Here is an 18,918-nt window from a genome sequence, read left to right on the forward strand (position 1 = left end):
GAAGAGACGAAAGACACGCCCAAACTAAGCCCAGAGTTTCTCGCGCTTCAACGCGGCCAGGTGGCAAAGCGCCAATCGGAAATATATAATTTGCGACGTCAAGCAAGTTTTAAATTTACCGGAAGCTCTAAATCCAAGTGCTTTTAAGCAACATAAACAAGATTTTCATGATATGCAGTGTAGTAACAATTCTTTGAGAACCAATGGAAGCAGTTCCAGGAAGGATGAAATAGAATTCAAACATCTACAGCGCAAGCTTCGATAAAAGGACTGTACGCGCGCACCCAACAGACGGGAAAGATCTCTTTAGATGCAAATGGCTGTTGTCGGACGTTATTTCGTCTTCGCTGTTTTGCTCCAACCATGGATCAACCCTACACTTGTGTTTAGTCAGCACAGATGCCTCGGTGGATTCGATGTCTACTTCATTCTTGACAAGTAAGTCTGTTATGCAGAAGTTGAGTTCTGACACGTTTATAGATTCGATTTGTTCTCAAATTAAGCTTATATTAACTTCATTCATGCAGAAACTTTGAGAAATTACCCTGTTTATGTGGCAGTTATCATTTTTTGTTTACGGTTGTATGTTAATTCGTGGGTCCCAACATTTCCATTTTTCACAGAAGGAATGAATCTAGTCACTTTCAATTTAATTGTGACAAAAGCTGAAAGTGTTTGAATAAATGGCTGTATAGTAAACGTGTTTCAAAGAGGGATAGATTTTGTATTTCAAAAACCTGATAATTGTACAGAAAAGCAAATTAACATGATGAGCCAGAAAATTTCCATACCCCACCCACAGGGACTTTGGGTTTGATCCCCCCCCCCCTGGCCATCCCTCTGGAAATTACAGTTTTGGTTCATACTTTCATTTCTTTAAAAACTTTGTCTTTGGAGATACCCCCCCCCCCCCTCCTGTGGAATGTCCAAAAATCCTCCTCAGGGTAGGTATGGATATTTTCTGGAACCTACGTATTATAATTAGCCCCCAGGTATGCATCCAAGAGTAAGGGAAGGGCTCAGGTGTATAAAAAGGACAGGGGTGCTTGGTGTATTTTAGGGGTTAGAAAAGCAGTTTTGGTACATTTAAGGGTGTTCAGCCTCAAAAGGTCCACAGTAGGAGCTTTTGCAGAATTTTTTAGGTAATTGAGTTGCAAAAAAATATGGTAGGAGATAATGGGCTGTTTTAGATTTGGTACCTCTTAGCACTAGGTGAAAAAAATTTCAAGTCACACCCACAAAACTGTATCTTGTCTTCTTAGGGGTTCTTTTCAAAATTTCTGACGAGCTCCCCCATGCTTTTTATATGGGATTCCTCCCCCCCACCCGCCTCCGGGGCTTCAGCTTCCCATCAGCCATATTCCTTTCTTTTTGTAACTGAGAAACAAGTGAATGATTAAGAACAAAGATCAAAGAAATCTGTCTGGCTCTTCAAATTCTTGCAATGACCAAATATATAAAGTTACACGGTCCTGAGGGAAAATTATCATGCTCATCAACAATAGTTTTATATTTACCATTTCTTTTGTACTGTTCAGATCAGGAAGTGTTCTGCCCAAGTATTTCAAAGGTCAGACAGTTGACTTTGTGGAAAAGACAGCAGAGAATTTTGTCGGGTAAGTTAAGATGGAAGAAAGTGGGACTAAGAAATCGTTAATTGACAGAAGTAATTCTTTTAAGGTAGACATTCTGTTAGTGTTAAGAACAAATCAATGCTGATCCCCACATTATTACAAAAGACCAAAATATTTAACCCAGAAATGCTGGAATGCAAGAGTAAAAAAATTATGCTGAAAAAAACAAAACATGGAATTGAAACAGAAAAACTAAACATCTCAAGATCACTGAAGCGATGTTATTTCCTACCTCAATGCAACTACCCAGTCATGATTGTGCACAAAAAGTTTCCATTTGGAAAGAATAAATCTACTATGTCAGGGATTTGAAATAAGTCACCATTTCCCTTAGCCTGGTACCTAGGCTCAATATTAATTTTTTCTATATTTCAGGAAAGGAGTTCGATTTTCCTTTATCACATTTTCGTCAGACACTAAGGTTGTTATGAAATTGACAGGTGACAGGTATCTGTTTGTTTGTTGTTTTTTGGTGTGTTTGTATACTCGCTTGTTTTTTGTTTTCATTTTCTAATCTGTGTTTGACATCTGGATTTAAACAGTCCCTCACCAGCTAGGCAAGTCCTTCTCATATTGTACTTCTTTCTTTCGATTTTCCTTCCCTTTTTTATTTTGTTAATTTTGATAATGACTTACTATTTTTAATATGATTTATTTATTTTATTTATCTGCAATTTACTTGTTTGCTTACCTTTTTATTAATCTATTTATATTTATTTATTTATGTATTTATTTTAATAGGTTTAATACATGTACTTATTTTTGCTGTTTTTAAGAGCTAAAATCAAAGAAGGACTTAACAATTTGAGAAAAGTGCAGACAGGAGGAGCCACATATATGAGTAATGCTATCATACAGGTATGACATACAGTAAGCTATTTAAAGTAAGCTCTCTATAAATAGTTGTTACATGTCATGGTCTCTGGTAACACAGTACTAGCGTGGGGAATGTCATGTTTTAATACAGAATCTGTTTTTGGTTCAAAATACAGTTTTATTCTTTAAATTTTAGATTAACGAAAAAAGATAATAATTAACGCCCCAGTTTTAAACTTGGGAGAGCCTCCTTGACATGCCTCATTAATTCTTCAACCTTAAGGTACCAGTCACCCAACCGCCTTGAAAAATTGAATATGCCCCTGTACTACCTGCCCCGCCTACCCTTACCTACCTAGTCATCATTGATAGCTTAGAATGACAATCTTCTACACATGTACATAATTGTGTACTAATTAGTTTCAGACATATGGAATTACAGTCAGTCAACAGTCAGAGTTTCACAAATATTTTTTCTTGTTTTGACTTGTTTTGGTTTCTTGAATTTTTTTCCATTTTTGTTTTTTTTGTGTGTTTTTTTTGTTTTTGTTTTGGACCAGGCAAATAATCAAGTAAAAGATCAAGCCAGTGAGTTGTAATAATCATAACTAAATAAAACAACCATGATATCAAAATAAACAATTCATTCATTTGTTAGCACCCATCATTGAGTTATGATGTACACAGGGATCTTGGAGAGCTTAGCATGAAAGAAGTGACAGAGTTGCTCTTAGCACAGCTGTGAGCAACTTTAGCTTCTTGAGTGCACTCCAAATTTCCTGTGTAGGTCATAACTTGATGCACAGCTATGTAATGTATATAATGTTGCCATTGGAAATGGAGAAGTAAATTAGTTAACTTTTCTCATTCCTTGAGCATGCATCATCATACACTGATGAAAGCTTAAATATACTGAGCTACTGTAAATAAACACAAATCTTTGCAACATGGGAACGTTTTAACATCTCATTGAGATGAGACTCTTATGTATGGTAACTGTTCAAAGAATCGTTGGTCTTGATTGTTTTCCAGTTTTTGTTCAGCAATCCATGCAGGTTTTTCCTTGATCTTTCTTCATCAGCAGCTGCAGTGTGTATATCATTCTTTCCTGATTGTGTATATATTATTGCGTTCAATTATAGAAAGTCAGTCAGCATTTAGTATCTTCATTATTCTGACAGACGGCAAAATTGACGACATAGGCGCATCAAATGAACAGGTTTGTGACTTCTATTATTATTATAACAATGTTGATTCGGATGTGCAGCCATTAGTGTAATGCCTTACGGACAGTCAAGAGTGCAGTTTAGCTATTGTAGTTCATTTGAGCAACGGCTGGAACAATTTAATCTCACAGTGCTTCCTTACACTCAGGTGTATAAATATTGGTACCAGCAAATTGTTGGCACAACGTGACAGAATGCTTGTGGGGATTAACATGAGTTGGACTAGCATCCTGTCCAGGGAGAGTTGGAATATGTCTAGCAGTTTGGCCACTCTTCTCCAAGCACAAATTAATTTACCGTACCTTTTAGGATGCGCAGTGGCCTCAGTGTTAGAGCGGCCTGACTTGGAGCTATGGCCAGGGACACTGTGCTGTGTTCTTGGGCTAGACACTTTACTCTCACAGTGCCTCTCTCCACCAGCATCCCATCAAGAGGGGAGTAGAAATACTCCTGGTTGCTTCATGCTACAGAAACCAGAGATAAGGGCTGATCTAATGGGCCACTTGCCTCATATGCAGACTTTACCTATGGTTACATGTACATGAACCCTTTAGAGATTGACTTGAACATACAGTGTGTTAATCCACAACTTACATCTTTATTTCATTTTAGTCCAAGAGAGCAAAGAAAGCTGGAACAATAGTATATGCTATTGGAGTTGCATTGTATGATATACAACAGGTACATCTTTAGAGCGAATATGTCATCTATTTGAAAAAAATATACTGTGTTGAGCTCTTGCATTGAGCACTTGTCCTGTTCAAAATCAGGCTGACTATTTTAACCAATACCTGTTCAAGTCTTTTTTTCGTGCCTACACAGTTCTTTAGCCCAATTGCAAAGGAAGGCATTTTTGATAGCCCATGTCTGGTGGATTCTATCATTCACTCGCCAAAATTGGGCAAGTGAAGAGTCGTTTGGGAAACATTTGAGAAATTCAAATTGCAGAAAGACAGTGTTAGTAACTAAAGAGGTCACATGATTGTAAGTTTAAATTCATAGTGAGAAAATTCCTTCAGGTTAGAGAAAAGGACTAATAACATTCTACTTAATTACATGTAGCTTGCCTGGCAAGTGGAAAAGTTTTTTCTTAGTAGTCTTGAGTTCAACCTCTCTGCCATGCTTAAGTTTTCATTCAGCCAGCCAGTCAATGCCTCTTATAGTCCAGTTGGTATACTTTGACATGTTTATTCAAAATATTTGTTTGGTTCATGCCAAGAGCTATACAGAAGTTCATGTCATATTGAAAAGTTTCTTTGTCTCTATTGTTGCAGCTGAATATCTTGGCCAGCAAGCCGCCACAGGATTTTGTGATGACAGAACCAAGCTATTTAACTTTGCTGAATCTAACAAGTGCTGTAAGTAAAAATATATCTTTTAATAATTTGATGTAATATTTTATAGTACTGTTAGTAGTAAGTTACTGTATTTACTTTTTACTTCCCAAAAACACAAACACCATTTTGATTGTATTACATTTATACTAGTTATGCAACAATTTTGAGTTGTATACCATGAAATATTCCACGAGTCACTTGTATTTTTTTTGGTATTAACACATGAGACTTTAGGTGAACGTGTATACCCAGAAAATACAAGTGACCATTGAGATATCCCATGGTATACCATGAGAAAGCGTTGCATAACTATTTTATACCATGCCATAGAAAATACAGTGGCCAACACAAGCAATGTGACATATGCATGGCGCGCGATGGGAAGGTTGGATATAACACGGTTGATCATACAACGGCTTTCCTGTATTCTTATTGGCTCTATTTTCTATCTAATGGCATTGTATAAATACTTGCAGCTATTAGAAAGCGGTGAGAGCAACTTCTTTAAAGAGGACAATAGAAAATGCTCACAGGGGTACATGCTAAACAAAAAGTTTATTTGTATATATTTTTTCCTTACTCTAAACCCTTAAAAAATTGTGTACTTTTGACCACAGGTTACAAACAGGACCTGTGTTGAAATCACATCAGTCAATCCCCAGCAAGCCTGCTTAGGCAGTAAGTAGGTGGTGTTATTTCCTATTAGCCTAGACAAAAGTTTAAAATGGAAGAAATCGTACAGTGTGGTGGGGCCAGAACAATTGAACGTCACATAGTGTAGTGATAAGTTTAGTATGTGGGTTATTTTAGGCAGTTCTCAAACTCATTAATAATTCATCAAGTTAAAACAAAGGAAATCACAACCGTGATTTAATTAGCATAGATTTTGATGAATTTACTTCTCCATTTATTCCTTATGTGTAGTTTTTGTTTTCATTGCGAAGATATATCAAACACTCAAGATAGTGATTCATTGGTTATCCAAACACCTTGTATTCCATCAAAAATAGTCCACTGCACGTCGTACATGTATTTTCAACTCTCTTCTTGGTGTTTCGGTACCCCGATGAAACACTGTCTCTCATGTTTTATATATAACTGAAACAGTGTATGATTGGTTCACTGTCAAATTATTTGGCAGGAGGTGCTAGTAAGTCAGACTAATACTGTACAGTATGCATTAGGCATATCATATATAAAAAATGATCTGAAAACATGAGTTGGAAGTCTTGAAAAGATGTCCAACAGCAAGAAGAAAAGCAATCACAACACTGCTCTTGCATGTACTAGTTGTACTTCTTCAGTGCTGTCCTCAACGTAAAACCCATGTAGTTTGTTAAACAGAACATAAAACAAAATCCATGCCTGCTTTTATTTTTGGTTCAAATATAATTTTAATAAACTATTATTACAAATAATTACAATTTTATTGGGTGACAACACCTAATATTGCACTATTAATACTAATAAAAGTAGTCATGTTTCATTTTTCAGTCAGGAAGTTTCATAGTAAAACAGTTGACCAGAAAAAGTGTCCATGTGTGGGAGGTGTCCACTTTTTGGGACCATTACTAAGTGTCCACTTAAGAGAGCTCTCCGCTTATGGGAGGTTAAGAATGCATTGTTTGTATGTGGCTGGGACCATTACTAAGTGTCCACTTATATTTAAGAGAGGTTTCTGCTTATGGTAGGTTAAAAATGCAATGTTTATATGTGGCTGGGACAAAACACCAAGAGTCCCCTTGAGAGGGGTGTCTGCTTATGGGTAGTTAAAAAGGCAGTGTTTGTATGTAGCCTGCAGTGCAGACGTCTTATTGGGGCGAGTTAGCGTTACAACCTTGCGACCGCCATGTTAGACGGTGGGGGATTTTCTTCGCCCCACCCCCTCCCCTATCCTTCCTCTTGCCTATCATTCACCCCCTTGGTAAAACTTTCTTTCTCACTCCAGTCTTCCACTGCATGAAAAATTCAAGATGGCGGCTAAACTTTTTACGATGTGAGCGCTCGCTCGAAAAAATCTCGCCTGCTCTGCAGGCTAGTTTGTATGTGGCTGGGACCATTAGTAAGTGTCAACTTACATGAGGTGTCCACCAGTAGAGGTTCCACCGTACTAATAGTTCTTTGTGTTAATTCTGCAGAAAGCAACACGGTCACGATGTACGGGCGTGGGTTTGAGAAGTTCAATTCCGCTGAGTCGCATTCTGTTCGGTGTGGTTTCAAGTTTAATAACACGTATCGTCAAGGTATGCTGTAATGTAAAACAATAATGACAACAGAAAGTCTGGTACAATCCAACTCCTTCAATTCAACACCAGGAAATTTGCGCAATTGAGCTTTTCGACAACCACTAGTCACTCCGAAACGGTCGTGACTACAGATGCGGATTTTTTTCCATACAAACCTACCAACTGGGTTTATGAGATATATATTGTATATGGCTATAAAAACAGAGAAACTATGAATAACCTTTGAATTTCAGGGTTGAAATTGCTGTGAATTGCATTTACAATCAAATTGAAAAAAAAAGGTGATTCTTTTTGTTCAAGTTGTGCTCGTTCAGTATTTGCTCTCAAATTAAATGTTCTGATTTTCTTTCTTTCCACAAACAGTAACAAAAGCCAGTTTAGTTGAAGAAAACCGACTTGTTTGTCCTGTGCCTGTCTTGAACAACACTGAAAGGTAAATAACACAAAACCAACAAAAAGATGTCAAAGTTTAGTTTGACAGATATCCTATGATATACGTAGTTTGCCTTTTTTAGAGGAGCGTTTAAGAAGGCTTGTGTGAAATCTTTCACAGTGGCGCGCAGATTGCAGTTTCCCTTTCTGTAAAAATGTGTTTCGCTGACAATTTGTTGCAAAAATCAAATAAAACCTTGCAGAATACTGTATCTTGTCGCCAGGATTGTCACGGGTCAGGAAATGATCAGGGAAAAAATTCTTTATGGTCAGGGTAAAGTCAGGGAATTTTGTTTTGAGTCAGGGAAAATTGACATTTTGAAGAAAAGTCAGGAAAAATTGAAATAATTTAACATAGCTGACGTAATGCCATTGAAGGCTAGAAGAAACATTTGGGGTCACTGTGATCTCAACGATATTTTTCCTTAATGGAGAAGGAAAATTTGTTGAAAACTTATCCGTCTTATTAATGAACGAGTGGAAAGGGCGGCTGTACACTGAGGCTAGTAACTACTACTAGATTTGAGATTTTGTATTTATTTGGTCAGGGAAATTTTATTTCAAACAGGGGGAAGTCACGGAATTATGAAAAGTGATGTGTGTGGCAACCATTTTTAACTTCGTAATTTCGTCACGATGGAGTATGAAGCGATATTCTGCGCGATTTCACGGCATAAATGTTAATTAAATCTCACTTTCTTTGTTTTTCAGTGTTCTTATGTTGCTAGTTTCATTGAACAGTGGACAGACGTTTGTCTCCAGCAATGTCAATATCACAGCCAAAAACTGCACAAAAGTGGAAAACGGCACAAAACCAGACACAGAAAAGGATAACGGAACAGGAAGTGGAGGCGAAACCAAACCAGAGGTGAGGAAACTTGCCCTAGGTTGATGATCTATATATATTCATGGCCCGTCTGCTTGGTAAAGTGCTTATATTGTAAAGAAAAATGATTTAATGGTTCCTCCTGGGAAGTAACTTATTGTGGAGGTTTCTTAAGGGTGCTCCGGCTAAATTTGTAACCGCGGATTGCCTTTTCGTATGGACCCTTTGCATAAATAGCGCCTGACTTTGAATGACAATACTTATACACTACTTATACACCCCAGACGGGCACGTCAAAATACAGCACAACTCGTAAAAATATACATCGATACTACACACCAGAACATCTAATAAGATATATGTGCTCACGGCCGTGCGTATATAACATGACGTGTGCAGTTTCAATTTAGCTGCAAAATTTCCGTCGAGTTTAGTGAAAGTTCCTTTTGTTTAAGTTTGGGCAAAGTGAAGATTATTCTGAACAATCCAAACTCTACTTCCAGCCCTTGACTTTTCGGCTTTTCGGCAAGCTAACATGTTTACTTAAACCTGGGTATTTTGACTTTGTTTGTCTACATTTTCATTGAGTATTTTTGACTTTGTTTGCCTACATCTTCATTATTATTAATTCGAAGAAGCGAATTTTTCGTTGACAATTCTAGAAACTAGGTTAAGCGTTTCTGTTCAACCTTTGCTCAACTTATTTTAGCGTGGTAGGATCCTAATGAACTTTGTTTTCCTTCACCGTGCATTGTGAGAACTTTGTAGTCAATCACAAATAAAACATGTTTTAGCGCCCAAGTTGTTGTCGCTATGTTATAAAAGAATGGGTTCATGCTTTTAGCTGTACGTACATCGAGATATGGATGCACTCAGTAAGTTTGGAGAGCACTCAAGAAGCTAGAGTTGCTCTCGGCCATCGCCTCGAGCAACTCTTACGCTTCTTGAGTGCTCTCCAAACTTCCCGCGTGCATCCATAACTCGATATACGCACGCTAAGCGCTAGCATGAACGAATTCTTTAATTATATTTGTTTAATTTTTTTTCCTATTCTTTCGTCGTTTTCCTTGCTGCCCGAACTCCTGGAAAAAGCTATCGTAAGGCACACTGAAGGTGCCGGATCGGGCAATGAATAAAATTGGCATTTTTGTGGATTTACGTGTCCGGAAAACTAATACATGCACAAAATTTATTGCCAATTTATTGATACGTAAGGAGAAACTGAGTTTGTAAAAACAATGTTCCAGTCAAAATGAAAACAATAGATTGATCGACTTGAATTAGTTCACGTTTTCTATAAAACGACCTAACTTGGCCATTTCACATTGTGACTCTGCACAAAATGGGAAAGTAATGGAATTTAGACTCATTTTACTGCTGGTTAAAACGTGAGCTTAGCGACGTGCTCGTTCTCTTTAAAAAAGAAAACCCAATTAATTTCGAACCCGTTCTAAAACACCTAAGCGCTCTATTTAATTAACCACAATATTTTCCCTAGTACTTTTGTGATGTCACAGACAGATTGATCGTGCGCGCATATAACCGAACATGTTTGTTTTGATATTTTAACAGAGTGGAAAGAGGAGTCGAGTAGGTTTAGCTGTGGCGTTGCTGTTTCTATTCGCGTTTCTTATTTTACTTGCCGTGTGGTGGTTCTGGCCTCGAATCTCAAAAAGGGTAAGTGCCTGTGGTTGATACCACGATTAGCAGGTGAGTAAGACGAAAGTTTGGTGACCAGGTTTTAACGTGAAAATCGTGTTGTTGTCACGAGCAACTGGCTCCGTTTCCAGTGGCAACTTGCCGGCCTTTGACGTCATTGGTGGCAAAGCGCGCGAAACTGTAGGCTGTTGATATTGTTACCAACGAAAACGAGATAAGTTGTCCGTTACAACACGGTAATTTTAAGGCCGAAACTTCGTCACCAAAGTTCCGTCGTGCCTTACTCAACTGATAATCGTAGTATTAAACTTTTCGTTCTGTTTTCAACAAACGAATCGTTATTTGAGTTAACTTTATTAAAAATGACTATTATGGACTTTCGTCCGGTAAAAATTTCAGTGTGAAAGCTGAAAAATGCCACTGTCGGTACAAGTTTTCAAAACGAGTCCTGTTGGCCTTACTCCTAGCCTGCGAAAGCAGACGTATTTCCGGCTATCGCTTGTCTCCGCCGAAAATAACGTCTGCGAACCCGGGTCAGGAAACGATTTCTGTGACGTAGGGATTTTAAGCCAGTCACAGTTTAACTCAAGTAGCCCCAGAACGACTGCGCGAGCTATTCGCCGCGAGGAGCACTCGAGTTTCATTCTATCATGGAATCTGATTGACCAAGGAGAAACAACAGTCATTACGTCACAGAAATCGTTTCCTGGCTCGGGTTCGCAGACGTTATTTTCGGCGGAGACAAGCGACAGCCGGAAATACGTCTGGGTTCGCAGGCCACCTTACTCCTAACATTATTTTTTCAGGGTTTTGTCCAAAAATTTGGCGATTTTATGTTCAAGACAGAGTAGTCATAATTCTTTTAATGAAACATTGACGTGCTATGCTTCATGTCTTTGAATCTGCGCATGTTAATGTGAGCCTGCTGTTGTGAGCCTGCCAGTCAGCGGTTGTTCAAAGGGTGCATAACCATACCCCCTTGGTTATTATTACGTGTAATTCACTAAAGATTAAAAAATGACACGGCCGTTGACTTGTTATCACTTATCCAGTGGATAGTGATCAGTCTGCTGCATAGCGTTATACACACTTTGAACAACCTGGGCCAGAACTTTTTTCAGAAAGCTTTAAAATATGCCAAAATGCGCCCGGGCGTACCTGTATTTCCAAAGTGCGGTCAACCCCCGACTTTCCCCTCTTTTACATACTTACAGATCATTTTATGTTTAACATTTTTCAGCCTCCTCGTGATTACCAGCCAGCGGTCGCGTCAGAACCGACTGAGACGAAAGTTCCCCCACCCCGTCCACCCCCACCAGCCCCACCTGTAGAGAAAACGGTTAGTTGTTTTGCAGCGTTTTCGAAGAAGATTTAAGATTGTGTTACTTTTAGTTGGAGTCACGCAGAATAGTCACGCTCCGCGTGAAATGCATTACCTTATTGATCTCTCGATTGAATACCCCCGCTGATAGACTACGAGTAGTCCCTGTTTCGCTTAGTCCGCCGTGCCAGATAAAAAAAAATGTTTGCGCGAAATCCTGGGAGCAGGAAATCCTCGCGGTTTAATTACGGTCTCGCTCAACGGACTAAGCGAAACAGGGGCTACTCGTCTACTTCACTGACACTCGTCAGTCATGTCGCTTTATAAGCATTGTTCACGTAGACTCGGTAGTCAACTTCAAGGGAGTTTTATATGTTAGGCACGTGAACGCTTGTAAAATTTATGTTTATATGTGGACGAACGACATTTTAGAGTTCACTTGTTCTCAACTGTTCATACAACTTCCAGTATGAAACTGTATTGACAAAGGTTTCTCTGTGTATCATGGTCTCCTCAATTGTTGGTTTGTTTCGTTCCAAGACAATTTTATTTGTCCTCATTTAGGCATCAGGCAGAACAAAATGGCCGACTGTTAACGCGTCATTTTACGGTGGTGGAACTGCTGGAGGAATTGTTCCCGTCAGGGTGAGTGTTGGGCTCCCTCCAGGGTTAGTTTTGGTCTCCCGTCAGGGTCAGTATTGGGCTCCCGTCAGGGTGAATGTTGTGCTCCCGTCAAGGTTAGTATAGGTCTCCCGTCAGGGTGAGTGTTGGGAGGCGTGTTGACCTCAGCTGATGGTTCGACGGGAGCCTTATGTTGTGTTCTTGAGGCAACAAATCTCAGTATCCCCTCTACCCAGCAATATTAGGAGGTATTTTTGTTTGTTTGTTTGTTTGTTTTCTTTTTTTGGGGGGGGGGAGGGGGTGTAGGTGGAATAGGCTTGTCATGACTTGGCATCTATCAGGCCAGCAAAGAAACAAAGAATTCAGACAGTAGTGTATTACTGACAGTACGTCTAAACATAGTTTCTCCTGTAGCCAGTTGAAGGACTGTCTATATTCAACATTGATCAGCAATGTTTGACTTTGCAGGTGGACTGGGGAGACAAGGGGTCGACGGAGGCTGGGGCGAGACTCGCTAAGGCTGAGGTAGGGTAGCGAAATCTGTTTAGATGCTTTACGTTCCTTTTTACTTTTCGCCGGAAGAACCCATTCCTAGCGGGCTGTTTGTGTTGCGAAGTGGAGTAGATCTTTTACCTTATTTTTTTTATGATTTCTTGAGAAAATTGCAAAAATTCAACAGCAATTTTTACCAGACACCCTATTCATAAATGGCTGCCAATTAAAAATTCTCTTGTAAGTATTAAAATTAGCCGAACTAACCTCGTTTTTGAGTTGATAACTCAAAAGAATTTTTATTCTAAAACGAGGTTAGTTGGGCTAATTTAAATGCACACAAAAGAATTTTAAATTGGCAGCTATTTTTAAATAGGATCTATTTGTGTTCAGCGATTATTCACCATTGCATTTTCGACTTGCTGCTTTGTTTAAAATTAAAGACAATTTGCTAGCGTCCAGTGAACATTAATTCATCCCCAAAACACTCACCTCTGTAATAAATATCCATCTATCAGCTCCCCTCCCCTCTTAGATGTTAAAAATACCCACTCACCCTATTAGGGGTGATTCTCTCTATAATTATAATACATTTTTGGTCAGGGAGCTGGGCAACTACCAAAACAAATACATTTCTGCACAGAAAAGTGATTAACGTATCGTACATAGCGAGCCACGCAAAACGACGAATATGAAGTAAATGGTAAGATCCTTACAAGACCTGATGCTGGTAAAATTATTTCTCGAAAAATTTTCCCGACCCCCACTCCTCCCTGCTTTCCATGGTTCACCCCGAATAGGGATAAGGTTTCCTGTTGCCATAGCGACCACTTGTGTTAATCTGACTTTGTGACATATTTGCTTCTTAAGCCATTAATCGAAAAAGATCCTGACGAAGCAAAAACCACCACTACTGCAACAAGAAGATCTTCAACTCCAGGTTGCTGGACGGCAGCAAAGGTAGCTCAAAACTCTAACTTTCGTTAGCACGTTTCGTTAGCACGTTTCGTTAACAGTAGGGAGTTAAAGGAACAACGACGGCGACGCCGAGGACAACGTCGATTAAAAAATGATTTTATATTGTACCTACGAATCTCGCAGTATTCCAACGTCATTTACTTTGTTCATCACTGTCAAAACTATCACAAAACTAAAATTTGAAATAGAAATTTGACAAATTAGCCGTCGTGGTTCACGTTCTCCAGACATCGCAGAATTTGGTCATTTCACGTTGTTGTTTTGCAGAAGACGGCAAAGAAATATTCCAAGAATTATAACGCACGTACACAGGAATTGTCCTACCCATTAAATCTTTTCTTTAGCGATGTTCCCGTTGCCGTTGCCGTCGTGGTTTTCTTAATCTCCCTGATGAAAGATGTAGATCAAGACAGGCCGAGAAACAAAGCTCGGCCTAAGATCCCTACTTGCGACATAAAATAGTGATTGCAGGTTGTGTGTTTGCTAGTTACTGTTTCAAACTGATAGCGTGTATAACAATTGTTTAAGGTTTTCTTTGTGTTGGCTTTCATTTAGTTTTGTGTTACCGTCTCTTTTTTCGACATCCGACTTAGTGAAATAAAATTTGCATGCTCAACAACGGTGAATCAAAACGACAAGTTTTTGTTAATTTTCTCCGCCTTTAAAGGACGGTAACGCCGGAAAGAGGGAAGAACTAAACAAAAGAGTGAATTGTTTTCTTCTTCCTCAAAAATCTCGCTGTCACTGAATCGCGTCATCCGATTCTACGCAACGATTTGATGGGTTCACAAATTTGTTGGCTAAAAGCTCGTGAGGTTGACGTAAGCCAAGGTCGTGTAAAGCACGGACTTTTCTTTAATTACTGTGGTTCGTGTTTTTTCTCTGTGTGTTTTTAGATAAAAGTTATGGCTGGTGTTGATGCTGTATCGGATGGTTATCGTCGAGTCGCCTCACACAGACCACAGCGTGGTGGGCATGTAAGTTTTCTTTGTTTTACAATATTTCCTGGAGTAGTGATTCTCGATGTTGTCGCAATGATATTACAATGATTAGTTTTTTAAGTTGCCATTGCTATTGATTCAAAAATTAGAAGAAAAGCCACTGACCAATAAGACATGATCCTCAATCCCATTAACCAATGAAATGCAAACCTCGAAATGCCGCGAGCGACTTTCCCCGCTCATTTTCTCATTGACCAATGAGCTCTTGCGTCTCTTTGTAAAAGCGTTACAATCGCACCACGTTCATACTTAAATACTTGGATATCTTGGAAATCTAAGTTTTAACGCAATTTTCAGGCTCCACCACGACGGTTTCTAATTAGATACAATAATTAAAATCTACTTTAACTATCCTCAACTTCCTCCCCAAATTCCCATCTCTTGACTTTCCCCCTCCGGTTTGCTTTCATAGCGAAGTAGGACATTTCCCCAGGGCTTTTTTCCAAGGTAGTTGTTTAGTCCTGTCGTAGACTCTGATCCAGGCTTGCTGTTCTTGAGTAGTTCACCGGCGTTTCGGACATTAGTGTCCAAGGCTCCTCTAAGGTAGCGCTTGTTACCAAACCTCCTCGCTGCAACGCAAAGTTAGCGACCACGAATACTTGCGAGTCACTGGGAATTAGATTCACAAATGCGGAAGTCAGCTTCTGACAGTGGTAAACTCTGAGATAGAGCAGCGAAGGAGAGCCCACTACAAACTGCGCAAGCGCACTGTTCGTGACTTCACTGCTGTAACTCAGATCCAGGACTTGAAGCGAATTGCAGTGACTTCGAAGCATTGCGTGACTTTCAAGCATGGCGTCAAGAACCTGGTCTGTGATTGCGTGACCATATCCGCAACAGCACAGACGCAGATATCGAAGAAAACGGCAACGAGGCAACATGGACTTGAGACCAGCTTGAGTCAGATGTCGACACCACGAGAGATCGACTTCGGTAATCACCGACCTCTCCCAGCGAACCGGTATAACAGCGTCGTCGGAAACACTCGTTCCATCGAGCACTAGCGAAGTCAGTGACGAACAGCTATCGACTAACAGAGGGAGACTCAGTCCCCGGATGTTGTTGCATCTTCTGAGACAGATCGATCGAAGATTCGTGCAATTGTCCGCGAGATATCGGAGCATTTGATCTGTGAGCGAAGTACAATAGCTGAACTCGAGTATTCTCACAGCCTGCAACGAGGAAAACAAATGACGTTTGTCGACTTCTGTTTTGAGAATTTCGAAAAATGAATTACTAAGGCCGAAACACTGTAAACTTTGTAGACAATGACTAATAGCCGTGAAGGCGCTCGGGTGACCAGAACTGTGGCGAATATCCAACTTTGTGAGATGCCTCGGAAATGATTCCGCATTTACCAGAAAGTCTTCAACAAAAGTTACGGATCCCAGGCACAGAACCTTCAGTTGTTTACAGTACTTGATTAGAACTTGAAAAACCCTTGGAGACAGTGTGAACCGGCCAAGATTAATCTTGTACAACAAGGGTGCCATGCGACATCGAATGAGTCTGATCAAACAGATCTCGTTGAGCTTGTGAAAGCGTTTCAGGTTCACGGATTTCCACAGAGAGCTGTCGTATGCAATGAGCCTCCAACTCCTGCACGCTTGTGCCACTCGACATAAATCTGTCACACCGAGAAAGCCGAATATCACAAGCAACGTCGTATCGGGGAAATCTTGAATATGCATTTCTCAGAACGGCGTTAAGTGCTGCAAAATTCTTTTCCTGTCATTTTTGCCGATTCGAGCGCGCTCCAATCTTTGTTACGTCATAACTTTGAAATTGCGTGAATTTCTTAATTGGTTTATCGTCATAATCAGTAAAATTGATTTGGAGAACAAAGCGATTGAAATTACACGAGAAATATCGTCAAGTTATGAAAACATTTCCGACTTTTACTTCCTAAGAAGGCTTTTTCGTTGGAGAAGGCATCGAGTTCCTTTGATGCATAGAAGAGGTCAGAAATATCCTAGGTCACAGGATGAACAGCGAGTGTGGTCTGATTTTGTTGAATAGTACTCCAAAAATAATACTCCTGAATACATCAGGAACTGAAAGATGGCAAGAATGAAAATACATCACAACATGTCAAGAATGTGTCCAAAACTATGTCTTGTTGTCACTCTAGAGTGGGTCTCTTGTGACTGTAGAGCAAGCGAGCTTAACATTATGAATTTGCTCAAAGACAAAAGGCACAAGAAGGTGACCCTGGCTAGTGCTCAAACCCGGACTATTCGACCCGAGTGCTTTAACACATACTGTTCGATCCGCAATCTCACATGGCCACCGCCTGTCCCCTTCTCTCTCCTTCCCTTTTCCCTCCGCACCCCTCCCCCCTCCCCTCCCCTCTCCTCCCCTCTCCTCCCCTCCGCTGCCTTTAACTATTGTCACTATACTGTTCCATTAGCGGGAACTCATGAATTTGATTTGGATTTTTTTCCCAGTGGCTGTATTCGTCCGACCCAGCAGTGTGATAATGGGGATAAAAGCTGACGGCCGTCATAGTAACACTTAAAGATTGAAAAATACGTATCGTCAGTCAGTGCGCGCTTTAGACATTTAGCAGTTAAAACTTTTCAAAAGTACAACAATTTGTAATGACTGTCTATAACAGTTGTTGATAAAGTGGAATCAAAAGTGTATAGGTTTGGAAAGAATGCTTACAAAATTTTTTCTGAAGTAGACATTTGGTCAACATCAGCTGCTATAGTAAAAAAACATTTTGGCTTTACTTGTAGTACAGACGCAACATTTTTATTTTATGATAAGTGTTTCTATTTTATTCCAGTCGCAATTTATTTGAACTATGTGAGTAGAAAATGTTTCAAGTCTTAGTTGATTCAGGAAGCCAAATAGAGGTAGCCATTTTAAGGTGATTCCTCAGTATTGCATTGTGCATCCCTACTGCGCACGATTTTCGCGTCATTAGCGCGCGCACATAAGCGCGTGCACGTACTCAACGTAACAGATTTCCTTCAAGCTAAGCTCAACAGCGAAATAAATGCTCGTTTTCTCTTAAACGAGAATGGTGATTTATATTTTTTACTGCATAATTTTGGGGTACAAATTATCCTCTTTGAGTTAAAAAATTATGAAAAACATTGTTGGAAAGAAAAAAGTTATAGCTAAACGAGAGTACAAAACCGCTACACGAGAATGCGAATTAGGGCCTCCAACGACCGCAAAAGGTAACGTGAATTGATAAAATAACGCGCGTGGTTAGGCATAAATGGGTTAGGATTGGCCCATCATACCTCTTCAGCGAGCATGGTGACCTATCCATTTTATCGTATTTTTCGAAACAGTGCTTGGTAGGGAACATTCGAGGAATGTTTCCAAAAAATTGTTCGGCGACTTTTATTTCCGAGGAATCACCTTAACTACAAACATTTTTAAAACGGAGTCTGACGCAAACTAAGCGTGCACTATTTATCTTAGGTTTTACAGTTTTAGCTCCTAGTCAATTTTTACTCGCTAACATTACACATGCATGTTTAATCGAACTTACGTTCTAAACATGGAATAGAAATTAAAATACCTTATGCTTTGATATTGCTTGTAAATTTATATACAATAAAAAGTTTGTTGTGAAAAATATATCTGTTTCTGACACACCGTAAGGAAACTGATACCATACAGGAAACTCAGGGGGGAAACGCACAAAAAAATGCACCGGGAAGGCGTGGCGGACGTACTCCGTAAGGGAACATACCTCTAACACGCAGGGAACTAACAAGGGAACCCCCACGGAACACTCAAAGAAATGCACGGGAAGATATGGGAACTGATCATGATAAGGGAACGCACGGATAACACGTAAGATTCTCACGAGGGGATGCACGAAAAATTGTGTAGGGAAAGCAAGGGGGGACAAGGGAAACGCAAGGGGTTGTACTTAGGAAGGAAGCGGGGGCTGTACTTAGCGAATGCATAAGGAAATGCACAGGGTAACTGTGGAAACCTTCGTACGTAAGGAAAAAAAAGGAATCCACTGGGAACCGATGGGGGATGTAGGAATGTACGTATATCGACACGCACGGAACATGCAAGGGAACCCAAGGGGAATGCACTGGGAGATGCACGAGGGAACGACCTGTGTAACGAAGGGGAAAACATATGAGGAAACCTTCAGCGAATGCACGGGAAATATAGCAGAGCACCGGAGAAAACAAGGGGGGCTTCAGCGTGCATTCCGCATTACAAAATGGTAAAACACCCGGGGAATTCACTGGGAACATATAACAGACGACGGTGTAACAGATGAGAAAAGCCTTAAATGCACGGGTATTCAATCAGCACAGGAAGTTGCCCGTGTCAAAGCCTCCG

At 39.9% G+C, this 18,918-nt stretch overlaps 2 protein-coding genes across 2 annotated transcripts; one reads left to right on the forward strand and one right to left on the reverse strand.

Annotated features, from left to right (window-relative positions):
* The first annotated feature begins 114 nt into the window (after positions 1-114).
* LOC145495592 (anthrax toxin receptor 2-like) lies at positions 115-18,146 on the forward strand. The gene is made up of 19 exons (XM_081475223.1): positions 115-438; positions 1,539-1,616; positions 2,010-2,081; positions 2,411-2,492; positions 3,011-3,038; positions 3,593-3,669; positions 4,289-4,357; positions 4,951-5,034; positions 5,631-5,691; positions 7,152-7,256; positions 7,623-7,692; positions 8,403-8,559; positions 10,090-10,194; positions 11,417-11,515; positions 12,062-12,142; positions 12,587-12,643; positions 13,481-13,570; positions 14,485-14,565; positions 17,037-18,146. The coding sequence occupies exons 1-19, from the start codon at positions 311-313 to the stop codon at positions 17,064-17,066; spliced, it is 1,554 nt and encodes a 517-aa protein (XP_081331349.1). The 5' UTR covers positions 115-310; the 3' UTR covers positions 17,067-18,146.
* On the reverse strand, positions 14,588-16,425 carry LOC145495594 (uncharacterized). Its single transcript, XM_081475226.1, has one exon. The coding sequence runs from the start codon at positions 16,278-16,280 to the stop codon at positions 15,045-15,047; it is 1,236 nt and encodes a 411-aa protein (XP_081331352.1). The 5' UTR covers positions 16,281-16,425; the 3' UTR covers positions 14,588-15,044.
* Positions 18,147-18,918: the final 772 nt, after the last annotated feature.

Source organism: Orbicella franksi, chromosome 8, assembly GCF_964199315.1.
Source record: "Orbicella franksi chromosome 8, jaOrbFran1.1, whole genome shotgun sequence".
NCBI classification, from domain to species: domain Eukaryota; kingdom Metazoa; phylum Cnidaria; class Anthozoa; order Scleractinia; family Merulinidae; genus Orbicella; species Orbicella franksi.